Source organism: Onychomys torridus, chromosome 6 (genome assembly GCF_903995425.1).
Source record: "Onychomys torridus chromosome 6, mOncTor1.1, whole genome shotgun sequence".
Lineage (NCBI taxonomy): Eukaryota > Metazoa > Chordata > Mammalia > Rodentia > Cricetidae > Onychomys > Onychomys torridus.
This window is the reverse complement of record NC_050448.1, coordinates 112,934,656-112,947,210: the sequence shown is the minus strand read 5'-3', so window position 1 is coordinate 112,947,210 and position 12,555 is coordinate 112,934,656. Positions and strand designations below refer to the sequence as shown.

At 45.7% G+C, this 12,555-nt stretch overlaps 2 protein-coding genes across 3 annotated transcripts in view; both read right to left on the bottom strand.

Annotated features, from left to right (window-relative positions):
• Nucleotides 1–9,107, bottom strand: part of Dnajb14 (DnaJ heat shock protein family (Hsp40) member B14) — a 42,005-nt gene extending 32,898 nt beyond the window's left edge. Inside the window, exon 1 of one of the 2 annotated variants that reach the window (XM_036190990.1) lies at nt 8,739–9,107. In XM_036190990.1, the coding sequence (XP_036046883.1) occupies nt 8,739–8,871 (133 nt within the window). In that variant the 5' untranslated portion in view covers nt 8,872–9,107. The remainder of the gene's footprint in view (nt 1–8,738) is intronic. The other variant, XM_036190991.1, reaches the window with a different exon arrangement.
• A 962-nt stretch (nt 9,108–10,069) lies between these two features.
• On the bottom strand, nt 10,070–12,348 carry LOC118585695 (histone H2A.Z). Its single transcript, XM_036190534.1, has 5 exons — nt 12,144–12,348; nt 11,660–11,737; nt 11,259–11,372; nt 10,783–10,912; nt 10,070–10,517 (listed from the first exon to the last, which is right to left on the bottom strand). The coding sequence occupies exons 1-5, from the start codon at nt 12,144–12,146 to the stop codon at nt 10,456–10,458; spliced, it is 387 nt and encodes a 128-aa protein (XP_036046427.1). The 5' UTR covers nt 12,147–12,348; the 3' UTR covers nt 10,070–10,455.
• Between the last annotated feature and the right edge of the window lie 207 nt (nt 12,349–12,555).

Genomic DNA, 12,555 nt, shown 5'->3' with positions numbered 1-12,555 from the left:
AGGCCAAATCAAAATCATGTGTCTCATGATAAGTTACACCAAGAACAAAACATCACTTCTATGGTTTTCCTGCAAAACAACTGATATGAGAAAATGTCAATCAAACCCAAATCAGGGAATTCTATAAAATAGCTAACTATACTCATCAAAAATGCCAAAGTCAAGAAACAAAAAGAATGATGATGTTTACAGAATATCCTGCCTCCCCCCCACCAAAAAAAAAAAAAAAAAAAAAAAAAGGCAATTTAAGATTGGAGAGATAGCGGTTTAGTGGTTGAGAGCACAGGGCGCTCTTACAAAGGATCCAGGTTTGGGTCCCAGCACCTATAAGGCGGCTAATAATCATTTATAACTCCAGTTCCAGAGGAGCTGATGCCGCCTTTTGGTCTCTGCAAGTACCAATGAACACGGTGCACAGACATTCAAGTAGGCAAGACACTCATGCATACAAAAATCTAAGGATAAATCTTTTTTAAATGTTGAAAAGGGCTGCAGAGGCAGTTCAGTGGTAGGGAGTGCCTGCTATTCTTGCAGAGGGCCTGGGTTTGATCCCCAGCACCCACATGGCTGTTCACAACTACCTCTAACTCCATTTCCAGGGGATCTGACACCTTCTTCTACCCTGAAGACTTTTCAACACGCATAAACTCACACAGGTTTACACATATAAATATAAATTAATTAATAAAAAAAAATAAATGTTAAAACACAACACATAAGAGACATAATGGGTTCACTGACAGAATTTCAATGAATTCATGAACTAATGGCCTAAATGTGATTGTTATAATGGGGTTATATATGGATGTCTTTATCTTATAAAATATATGCAGAATAATTGTTCAGCAATGGGACAGCCATTGGTTCAGGGAATAAACAAACAGAGGATGACTATGACAAAGAAAATTCATAAAAACCTGAACTCTGACTTAAACATTTTGGGGGTTCACGTTATTCTGGAGAGCCTTGCATTATTTTAGTCAGCACTACTCAATTATAGGGACATGTCATAAAGTGTCATTAGGCACTCTCACCATTGTGGGAACACAGAGTATATTTGCACAAGCTCAGACGCAGCTCTGTAAATATAACGCCATGGGTTCTCAAGAACCAGGACTACAGCTAAGGAAGACAGAAACACAGGGTATGAAATGTTTAAGCAAAGACTGGACGCTTACTTTAAATTGGAAGGAACAATATACACTCATAAGCTGACTACCTTGTGGTGGCACACGCCTTTAATCCCAGCACTCGGGAGTCAGAGCCAGGCGGATCTCTGTGAGTTCGAGGCCAGCCTGGTCTACAGAGTGAGTTCCGGGACAGGCACCAAAACTACACAGAGAAACACTGTGTCGGGCAAAAAAAAAAAAAAAAAAAAAAAGACAACACACTTAGCTAAGCATAATTCACATGCTTTAATCCCAGCTCTCAGGAGACAGGGCAGGCAGACATCTGTGAGTTCCAGGCCAGTCTCAAAAAATAAACAAAAAAAAACAGATAGACAGATGAACACACACACACACACACACACACACACACACACACACACACACTGCATTTCCCAACCCTATCCTTTGAACAGAGCCCCAGACAATGAACAACCTAGTAGTTGCAGTGTTCCTAGTACCTGTCCTGTGATGCTGAAACACCATTTTCCACTAAAAGAAACCAAAATTATAAGACATAGGGCTAGCCAGGCAGTGGTGGCACATGACTTTAATCCCAGTGTTTGGGAGGCAGAGACAGGTGGATCTTTGTGGTTCAAGGCCAGACTAGTCTACCAATCAAGTTCCAGGCTAGCCATAGCTACATGGTGAAACCCTGTCTCAAAAAATGAAAAACAACAATAAAAACAGATAAAAATAATCAAACCTTTAGCATGCATTTCCAAACATGCCTCTTTATAGACATGTTTCAACTAACAAATGAAAGTACTTTCAAAAGCTGTGGAGCCAGTGATGAAAACAGTCATATGTTGATATTTATTTACAGGAGGCCACAGAATTTCTATGACTGGAGTTAAAGACTATTTCTTCATTGTCTCATTCTTATCTTTAAAAAAAAAGTGTCTGGCATGCTAGACATCTGCATTTACAGCTGGATATGGGACAATGTTAAGACAGGCTTATAAGGGGCTACTTTAGATTTTCAGTAGTTATGATGACAAATAAAAAATTTCCTACAATACTATGCATATAGGCTCTCTGCCTAACAATGGCAGTAAGGCAGGGTGTGTGTATATGTGTGCACACACGCGCTAAACACTCCTTGGATCCTCAGCACAGGGCTTGGAAAGAGGACTCAATCACCTGTACTGGGGGATGCTCACAACTGCCTAACTCTAGTTTCAGAGGATCTGAAACTCTCTCTGGGCTCCAGTACATACACAGGACTTGTAAACTTAAGCAAGCACACATGTACATATGTAGGTAAATAATTTTTTTCTTTCTTTTTTTTTTTTTCCCCTAGATAGGGTTTCTCTATATAGCCTTGGAGTATGTAGCCCAAGCTGGCCTAGAACTCACAAAGATTCACCTGGCTCTGCCTCCCCAGTGCTGAGATTAAAGGCGTGCACCACTGCCACCCAGCAAATAAATCTTTTTAATTAGAAAAATTGGGACAAATTCTACTACTTTGGAGCTCAAAATCCAGTTTTATTAACTAAAAAATGGAATTAGGAAAGCCTTTATATTAGCAATTATTGCATTTATGAGAAAATAATGATTTAGAACTATTATCTACTTCTATGATAATGTGGGGGGGGGGGGCAAGCAGAAGCAGAAGGATCTCTGTGAGTTCAAGGCCAGTTCGATCTACAAAATAAGTTCCAGGGCAGCCAAGGCTACATAGTAAGACCCTATCTACCTCAAGTAAAAAAATAAGTAAGTGAATAAATTAACTTTATTCTATGGTTGACATGCTGAATCCTTTTATAGCAATAAATATATGTCCTAATAATCATTTCCCAGGTGGAATGTGGCTTGTTCTGTCAATTCTCATTTGTAGGCATCTATGTTATTTTAAAAAAAAAAAATGGTCATGATCATTATTGTATACATGCTTTTTTTTTTTTTTTTTTTTTGGTGGTGGTGGTGGTTTTTCGAGACAGGGTTTCTCTGTATCTTTGGAGACTGTCCTGGAACTCGCTTTGTAGACCAGGCTGGCCTTGAACTCACAGAGATCCACCTGCCTCTGCCTCCTGAGTGCTGGGATTATAGGTGTGCGCCACCACCGCCCGGCTTTGTATACATGCTTTATCTGTGGGTGTACCAATTTAGAACACATTACATGTAACTGGAAAGATGGCTCAACAGTTAGGAGCACTGGCTGCTCTTCCAGGGAACCTGAGATCGATCCCCAGCTCCTGAACGGAGGCTCACAACGATCTATAACTCCAGAGGACCTCTTCTGCTCTACACGTGCATACATGTGTACTCCCACACATGGGCAAACTCACCCAACTAAGTAAGTACATACTTCCTTAAGAGAAATATGAGGCTCAAAAGCGGGAGGTGGGCTGGGAACACAGCTAATTTGGGGGAGTGCTTGCCTAGAGTCTGACCCTCAGCAACCACACGAACCAGGTGTGGCAGTGCACACATATAATCCCAGTGGTGGGAAGTGGAGGCAGGAGGATCAGAAGTTAATGGTTACCCTCAGTTACCTACACAGTTGTAGGCTAGATCAAAAAAAAAAAAAGAAAAAAAGAAAAAAAGCATATGGAACTATAGAAATCACACTATCATTGTTACAGATATGTAATTCTCCTCTAGAATGTAAATGCCAGGAAAAACGATTTTTGTCATATTATCTACTTACTCCCTAGTACCTAAAATACTGCTAGGAACTAGGGAGATAGCTCAGCTCACAAGTGTCTGTAAACTGCAGTTCAAGGGGATCCAATGCCCTCCTCCCACCTCAGAGAGCACCAGGCACACACATGGTGCACAGACATACATGCAGGAAAACATCCAAACACATAAAACTTAAAACAAAACAAAAACCAAAATGCTCCATGGCACAGAGAAGTCTGTGTCTGATAAATATCTGGTGAATAAACAAACTCTCCTTGTTTAGAAGGAAAAAACTGCAGCTCAGGAAATGGAGATTTATATCTACGGCATAAGTTCAAACCCGAGGCCAACTCAATGCTCTTCCCTCAGCACTCACATCTGAAATAGTTTCACTACTAATGGAAATTAGGAAGTCATTTTCTAACACTTATCTGGATGATACAGGAATAATTGTTTTAAATGTTCTCATCACTGAATTTTAATTAAGCCAATTAGGAAAAGAATGGAGTGATCTTAAAGGAACTAGGATGTATAATGATTCAGACACACATGATGTTTAGAAAACCTTATCAGTTTAGGTGAGACAAAAGGAGAAACTATTTTCAATTTTGTATTAAATACAAAGTAACAGGGGGAAAAAAGCAGAAAAAAAGCATCATTTCTCACATGGCTGAAAATAAACTAAAAGGATTACATTAACTGTTATTAAGCAGGTAGCATGTACAGATTATCCATGCACTTAAACTTATCTGATCATTCATTACAGCGGGCACTGAATGAGCTTTTCTGTGGTTGTAAGCCATCATTTGATTCAAATTACTACCATGTTCTTGAAAAGAATAAAAATGCTCGGCCAGGCGGTGGTGGCGCACGCCTATAATCCCAGCACTCAGGAGGTAGAGGCAGGTGGATCTCTGTGAGTTCGAGGCCAGCCTGGTCTACAAAGCGAGTTCCAGAACAGCCTCCAAAGATACAGAGAAACCCTGTCTCGAAAAACCAAATACATACATACATACATACATACACACACACACACACACATACATACATACATACATACATACAATGCTCTTCTCTTAAAAAAAAAGAAAAATCTATACTTGTCTCGAAAAACCAAATACATACATACATACATACATACATAAAATGCTCTTCTCTTAAAAAAAAAAAAAAGAAAAAGAAAAAGAAAAATCTATACTTGCCAGGCATGGCTGTGCACACACACCTTTAATCTTAGCACTTGGGAGGCAGCAGCAGGTGGATCTCTGTGGGTTCAAGGTCTACATAGTGAGTTCCAGGCCAGCCAAAGACACAGTGAGATCTGTCTCACTAAAAAGAAAGAAAGAAAAAGGAAGGAAAGGAGGGAGGGAAGGAGGGAGGGAAAGAAGGCAAATAGAAAAGAATCTACACTTCAAACTATCTCCCAATTACTATGAAAATCAGTGGTTAAGTACACTTGTTGCTTTTGCAAAGGACCTGGGTTTGGTTTCAGCACCCACATAATGGCTCCCAACTATCCTTAAATCCAGTACCAGGGAATCTGATGCCCTCTTCTGACCTCCATGGGCCCATGCAGGCAAAACACTCACACATATAAAATAAAAATAAATTAAAACAACAACAAAAAAACACAACGTGCATAAAGCCTCAAAACAGTAAGACTGTATCCTTCTACTAAATGCTAAACCATATCAATTAAGCAAATATATAAATGCAACTCAGAGTATAAGCATTTGAAATGTGTGCTAGTCGATAACCATACTGAAAAGAACAGTCTCAACTACAACATGGAAAGCAATAGCATCCTTCATCCATCTCAATATCAAACTTTTCTTCAAGGAAAGAGCTTGTCAGTTTATTAAAGTGTTTTATCAGATTACCTTCTTTCTTGATAGGAAATACTAAGAGGATGAAAGTCCTGGAGTATAACTAGAATTTATTCTTGTGGTTCCCCACTCATCATAATGTAAGAAAAATGGAAGTCAAAGTTCAGTGTTTTCTTTTTCCTCAGTACAAGCAGCTCCAAAGACTACCCGTCAACTTCTGAGCTGTTGGTTTAGTAGTCACCACCCAAAAGCTCCAGTTTGCCCCTGTCCAAAACCTCTATCAGGGTCTCTCACAAAGACTCCAGATATTTCTCTCTCCTGAGTTCTTATTTAATTCCCATAAACATCTCCTGGGAATACTCTATGTAAAAGACATTTTTCACAGAACAGTCACACTGCTTTTATTTTGGGTCACATCAACTCTGTGATGACATCTTCATTTCGCATACAATTAAAGCTTAGAATAGCTAAATATCTTATTCCTGGTTGTAGAGACGGCAGACCAAGTCTGCATCTGAACTGCTTTTAGACTACTCCTCAATTACACCCTACCACTTCATTTGATAATTACCCACCATCCTTGTAATATCTTTGTACCTGACTTTCTCTCTTCCATTTCTTCATTTTCCCTACATTCATGACTTTCAGCGCAATAATGATATGCTTTTACAGTGTCCTTTAGGAGATTCATTCCAGCTGTTGACATGTCAGAAGCATGACCAGCTGTAATCTGGGCTAGTTTTAAGTATTCTTAGATGATTCCACTTGTAAAATGGAGAGGATAGTAAAAACGTATTAGATGCTTTTTATCAGCTCATTCGCTCCTCAGAGTGCCATGGAGCAGTACACTGTCCCTGCTGCACGAGTGAGAAAGGAAGGACTGGAGGCTGTCTACCTTGACTAAGGGTGCAAGCTAGTTGGTGAAGAACCAGGCCTGCAAAGCAGGTTACCTTGCCTAGGGTATCTACTTCTTTAACGTTAAAATTGTTCCTCCAGGACCAGATGACAACACACTGAAGTAGATCTACACAGTAGAAGGGATTCAAGAATAATTTCCTGGATATGGTACCAAAAGTCCAGATGACAGCAAAAATTGACAAACGAGACTGACTCCAGAAAGCTCACGCTCCCAGTGACACCTGACAGGAAGGAGAGATGACCTACAGAAGGAGGAGAAGATGCAAGCTATCAATGTCCGGGAATTAATGTCCCAAGTACAAAAAGAGCCCATAACCACATCAATGAAAACAAATAATTTAAGACGTTTCTCCAAATATACAAATGGCCAAATAAACACATGAAAATTGTTCAACATTATTCATCATCAGGGAAATGCAATCAAAAGTACAGTGAGGTATCGCCTGATAGTCACTATAAGAGTCACTATCAAAACAAACAAAAACTGGGGGTGTCGTGTTGTATCAGACACTGGGAAACTGGAACCCAGTGCATGTTGTACAAAATGGTACAGTCGCTCTGGAAAACAATGTGATGGTTCCTCAAAAATCAAAATTAGAATTAATACATGACCCAATAATTCCACTTCTGGGTACATATGCAGAACTGAAAGTAGGCTGTAGACACCCATGCTCACAAGAGTATTATTCACAACAGACAAGAAGTGGAAGAAACCCAAACTGACAGGTGAGTGAATAAAAACCTGTGATGTCCGTGAGAGGGCTCAGACTGTGTCAACCCCTACACTGTGTAGGGAGAGAACCTTTCCCCCCACAAGTCATTATCTGATCTTCACACAGGTGTTATGGCACATGTACACACTCCCCCCCTACACACACAATAAGTATCCACCCTCCAAAATGTGATGTGAATGTGAGTGTGCACACTCACACCGATGCACACGTGTGTATAAATAGTGGAGTGTTTAGCTTTTTTTTTTTTAAATGGAAATCTGTCGAATGTTGCAATATAGATGAAATCTGAAGTTACTAAGTGAAAAAAGGCACACAGGGTCCAATTCTGTATGGTTTCTCTTAGATCAGGTATGGATTAGTCTAACCTATGCAAAGAGGCAGAAGAGTAAGGGTAAAGGGCTGTTTAACTGGTACAGTTTCCAGGGTATAGATAAAAAAGTACAGATCCTGTGGTGCACGATGTGAAAATACTTAACACTACTAAATTGTACACCTAAAAATGATTAGAATAACAAATCTTCTGTTGCACTTTTTACAGTGAAAATGAACTTTTCTTCCAGTATCTTCTCCTGTCCCAATCCAATGTAACAAAAAGATAAAGTGAAAAGCAGCAGAAACAAAAGGCTTCGACAATGTAAAAAGAATTAAGAAAACAATAAAGACAAATAGAGGCCCCGATTATTAAGTTTCCTCTTAATTCTCTTAACCTGGAAATACTTTAACCCACAGTAAAATGTCATCCCATCGGCAAGGCAAAACGACAGTAGTTAAAGGCCTTTTGGAGATAAAACTCAGCTACTCTTCTGACTTTGCCACTTACTGTACGACCTTGGGCAAGATATTTTCATTCACTCATTCATTCATTCATTCATTCATTCATTCATTCATTCATTCTTTTGCCAAAGTCTCTGCACATGGGTTAACCTGGTCAAATAATCCTGCACCTGTACATGGGACTGTTCTGAGGAATAAATGAGGGTCATTAAAATACTAGGCACAACTCTTGGCGCTTTGTGAGTGTTGTGTTGACTGTATTACCTCGAAGCCTAGAGAGTTAGACAATGAATAAGGTGAATTAAAGTGGGGTAAGTCCATACTGAACTTGCGGGTACTTACGGTGTCATATCAAGCCAGACACTCGAAATCATTAATAACTTCACCATCCCTGTCAAAAGTGGAGCTGTCTTGCAAAGGACTCTCCCTCTCCCTGGGAAAAGCAGTGTCATCTAAGGTATTCGAAGGCACTTAAGGAACAGCTACATACATACAGAGCCCAGGGATGGGGAAGCCCACAAGCCACTGGAGTCCCGCTCCTGTCACTTCGGAGGGGCCTAGGCCGATCTGGGGAGGGGACCCGTCACCCAGCACCCCGCAGCGCCCGGCCTGTGTCCCCGAGGGCTGGAGCGGCCGCGGCCCGCGGGGCGGAGGGCGCGGGGGCCGGGGGCACGGCGGGGGCCGGGGCTCACCGCGCGCGGCCGGCAGCGGGTACAGCTTCTCGGCCTTCTGCAGGAAGCGCTGGGCCTTGTCGCGGTTGCCGGCGCTCAGGGCCTCGCGAGCGATCTGCACGCATTTCTCCGCCTCGTCGCGGTTGCCCTCCATGGCTCGCGCCTGCCTGGGTGTCGGCGGCCGCGCAGCTGCGAGGGGGGCCCGCCGCGGAGGAGGCGAGGCGGCCGGGCGGGGCGCGGCGCGGCACGGCGCGGGGAGGAGCGGGCACCGCGGCGGCGGCCCGGCGACGGGCGGCCTCGCAGCTCCGCCTCCTCACGGCCGCCTCCCCGCCCCCCGCGGCCGCAGCGGCGCCAGCTGCGTCCCTGCCGGGCCTGCCGCACTCCGGGGCCGGGAGGCTGGGCCCGGCCGAAGCGGGTAGCTCGGGGTGGGGTGGGGTGGGGTGGGGTGGGGGTGAGGTCCCGGGCCCTAACCTCAGGCGCGGACCCGGAGCCCGCCTTCCGCGCCATCGGGGCGGGGACAGGGGACCCGCACTTTCGGTTATCTTCCCAAGGACCCGAGGCCCCGCCTCTGGGCCCGGAGGTCTCCGAGGCCTCAGGCCCGTTAGGGGGTCCCGCAGGCGGTCCAGAGCTGTGGAAGCCCCAGCCTCCACCCACTCCCCATGCCCCCGTGCTTCCCTGCCCTTTTCAGTGGTACTTCTGACCCACATCTCTCCTGCTGCCCGGCAGGTACAGTGCAGCTGGTAAGTGAAAATCAGCTGTACTAATAGCAGGAAGCGCTCTTCACCCATAAAGGCTGCTTAGCACCTCCTGTTCCCATGTTTGTTTTGCCTCAGGAAGAACCGTGCAAGTGTGCAAGTCGTGTAATCCATGATGGGAAAGGGGTAAATAAATAGCAATATCTACATTTTCATCTACATTTTCATAAGTTCTTAAGGAACATACATGGCTGGTGTGTATTAAATCAATGTTTTCATCAAGTTACCTTAGTCTATGAAAATAGTGCATCCCCAATGACTAGCATTTCACACTGAACAGCAGTGTCTGGTCACTTAAAGCATGATTATCTTTCACATCTCAAGTTCAATCTTTGGAGATATTCTACAGCCTGAGGGTCTCTACCGGTCCAGCTGTCTCATTGTGATACAGTGCCTTTCTCACATTACTGGAACTGTCCAAAGGACAATAAACAGGATGCCTCCTCCCGGATTCTGCCAAATTGCTAAAGTTTTAGTAGTCCAGTGTATGACAAAATTGGTTATGACTTGTTGATCTGCAGATGAACTGTTTAATCAGTAAGCACAGAAAGTACTTGAGAGCTGAAGGAGATCTAGGAGACACATTCATTAAGCAAGTTTAAAACTAGTTTTGGGATATGACCTTTATTGAGCTTATCCACCAGAGTGGAAATAATGTCTGTACAAAACCAAATGTTTGTTACTATAACTTCTGCATCACAATTAAAATCCAAACAGTTTTTTAAAAACAGTCAACTCAATCAAAACCCACTACTTCAGAATCAATAGCTTCTTTGAAGCCACAGTAACACTTAAATATGGTTAAGACCCGAATGCAGAAATTTGGTTGGTTGGAAGGCTAATTAAACCTCCAACTTGCTCAAATAGAATTACAAAAAGGCAAAATTGTGTTTTTCACAGAGATACAGTCCACTGGAATCACCGACACTGGACAGCTGTTAAGAATATTTAGAGTCCTGAGATAATAAGGAATCCAGGCATCCTTAGACAGTCTTCTGTTGTCCTTTCTTCCCAATCAGAGACTTGTGGATGTGTGGGATGACACCTAGGAGAGCGACAGGATTAATTCTACTTCCTGTAGCAACATGTTTAAACAGTACATGAAATCAAAGCAGATAACTACAACTTGAAAGGTCTTTAAAAAAACATGAGTTCAAATAGAAAAGTAAAACCTGAGTGATGTAAATGTAAACTAAATTTCATAAATCCACCGTGACTTATCAGAATATACTTAAATGTCTTCTTCTAGAAGTAACGAAAACTTAAGAATTTTCTTAATGGAAATGTAATGAGTCTCAGTGTTAACATACCACCACCAGCAATTGTAGCCTTGATCAGAGAGTCCAATTCTTCATCTCCACGGATAGCAAGTTGCAAGTGACGAGGGGTAATACGCTTTACCTTCAAGTCTTTTGACGCATTTCCTGCCAACTCTAGTACCTAAAAGGCAAATTTCTGTTCACTTTCCCAACTTCCCCTCGGTCAGGATCCACGAAGCTGGCCAAACCTCAGTGGTGTTTAATCTACCAACTGCCGTCATCCCCCTACTACCTGAATGACAAAATTATGCAAAGGACTGAAGGGGCACTCAATTGCTTTTGCAAGAACAGCAAACTCTGGCTCAGCAGGATCCTTGGCTGAACACTAGCTCCCTCTAGCGCCCCCTCGGCCTCCGCGCCGGGCTAAGGGCCTGCGAGTTTTCTTGCATCACTTTTCCTCCTTCCCTCTCGCCACTTTCCCCCGCCCCCCAAACCCTTTCCAGATCACAGGCATACTCCCGGTTTACCTCTGCGGTGAGGTACTCCAGGATGGCTGCGCTGTACACAGCGGCGGTCGCGCCCACACGTCCGTGGCTGGTTGTCCTAGATTTCAGGTGTCGATGAATGCGGCCCACAGGGAACTTGATTTTCATGCACACAAACAAAAAAACGCACAAAGATAGGAGGTCCGAAGATGAAAAGATGATGTGCGCGCCAAAGCCAAGGACGGGGGTGCGCCAACGCGCCCTGGCAGTAACACGCGATCGACGCCCCCCCCCCAACCCCAATATTTAGTCTCTGCAGGCCAAGTCGCGACACATCACCCACGCAAACATGGAACACCCATGCAAGGCGCCGACAAACAAGCAAGGGGGTGCAAAGATAAAGGCCGGGTCACCCGACTGCGGCTGCGGCAGCAGCTACCTACCTGCAAGCCGGCTCGCTGCGAGCGGGAAACCGCCTTTGTCTTGGCCTTTCCGGAGTCCTTTCCAGCCTTACCGCCAGCCTGCGGCGCCGCCGACGCCCGCGAGCCCGGGAGGGACGGAGAGGATAGAATTACCAAGGCGCCGCACCCCTCCCCCACGGCCGCGTCCCGGAGGCAAGCGCGCGCCCGCGGCCCGCCGGGGTCTCCGGGCCCGCCGCGCGCCCCCGCCCTCTCCCCCGCCGACCCCCGCCGCGGGCGCGCGGCGGCTGCGCGCCCCCGCGGCGGCTCCCAGCTGCGCCGCGCGCGCCACCCAACCGTCGCCTCCGGCCCGGCAGCCCCGGGCTCACAAAAACACCTCCCTCCGCTCGTCCCGACCCCGTCCCCGCACGCTCCCACTCGCCGCCGCCTCGCCCCAAGCCCCGGGGACGGCGGCCCCGCCCGCTCGCAGCCCACGGCTCGCGGCCGCCCGGCGCCACTCTCACGTTACCATCTCGGACCGTGCTGCAGATCGGACAAGAGAGGAAGAGACGAGGCCAGGCGGACGCACAGCGAGATCCCGGCGCCCACTCCTCCGTCGTACCGCGATTCAAACTGCGCCGTCTCCCGCCTTCCTCGCGCCCTTTATACCGCAGAATGTTCCCTCATCCGGGAACTCGGCTGGCTCGGCCCACCAATGGTGGCCGCCCGCCTTCGGGACGCGTCCTTGAGGCTGCAGCCAATGGGAGAGGGCGGAGCGGGCTGGCGGGGCGGGCGCTCGCGAGCTCGAGCAGTGATTGGCGCGTGGGGGAAGAGTGGGGGAGGCGGCGGGACGGGACCGGGAGAAGAAGGGCGCCACGGCGGGAGGGCAGAAACAGAGCGCTGCGCCACCGAGCGAGCGGACGCAGGCGTCACGTGCCGGG

Coding starts and splice junctions, on each gene's coding strand:
- LOC118585695 (XM_036190534.1), bottom strand. Junction 10,913..11,258: donor TGGAGTACCTCACCGCAGAG/GTAAACCGGGAG, acceptor TTTGCCTTTTAG/GTACTAGAGTTGGCAGGAAA. Junction 10,518..10,782: donor GGCTACAATTGCTGGTGGTG/GTATGTTAACAC, acceptor TCGCTCTCCTAG/GTGTCATCCCACACATCCAC.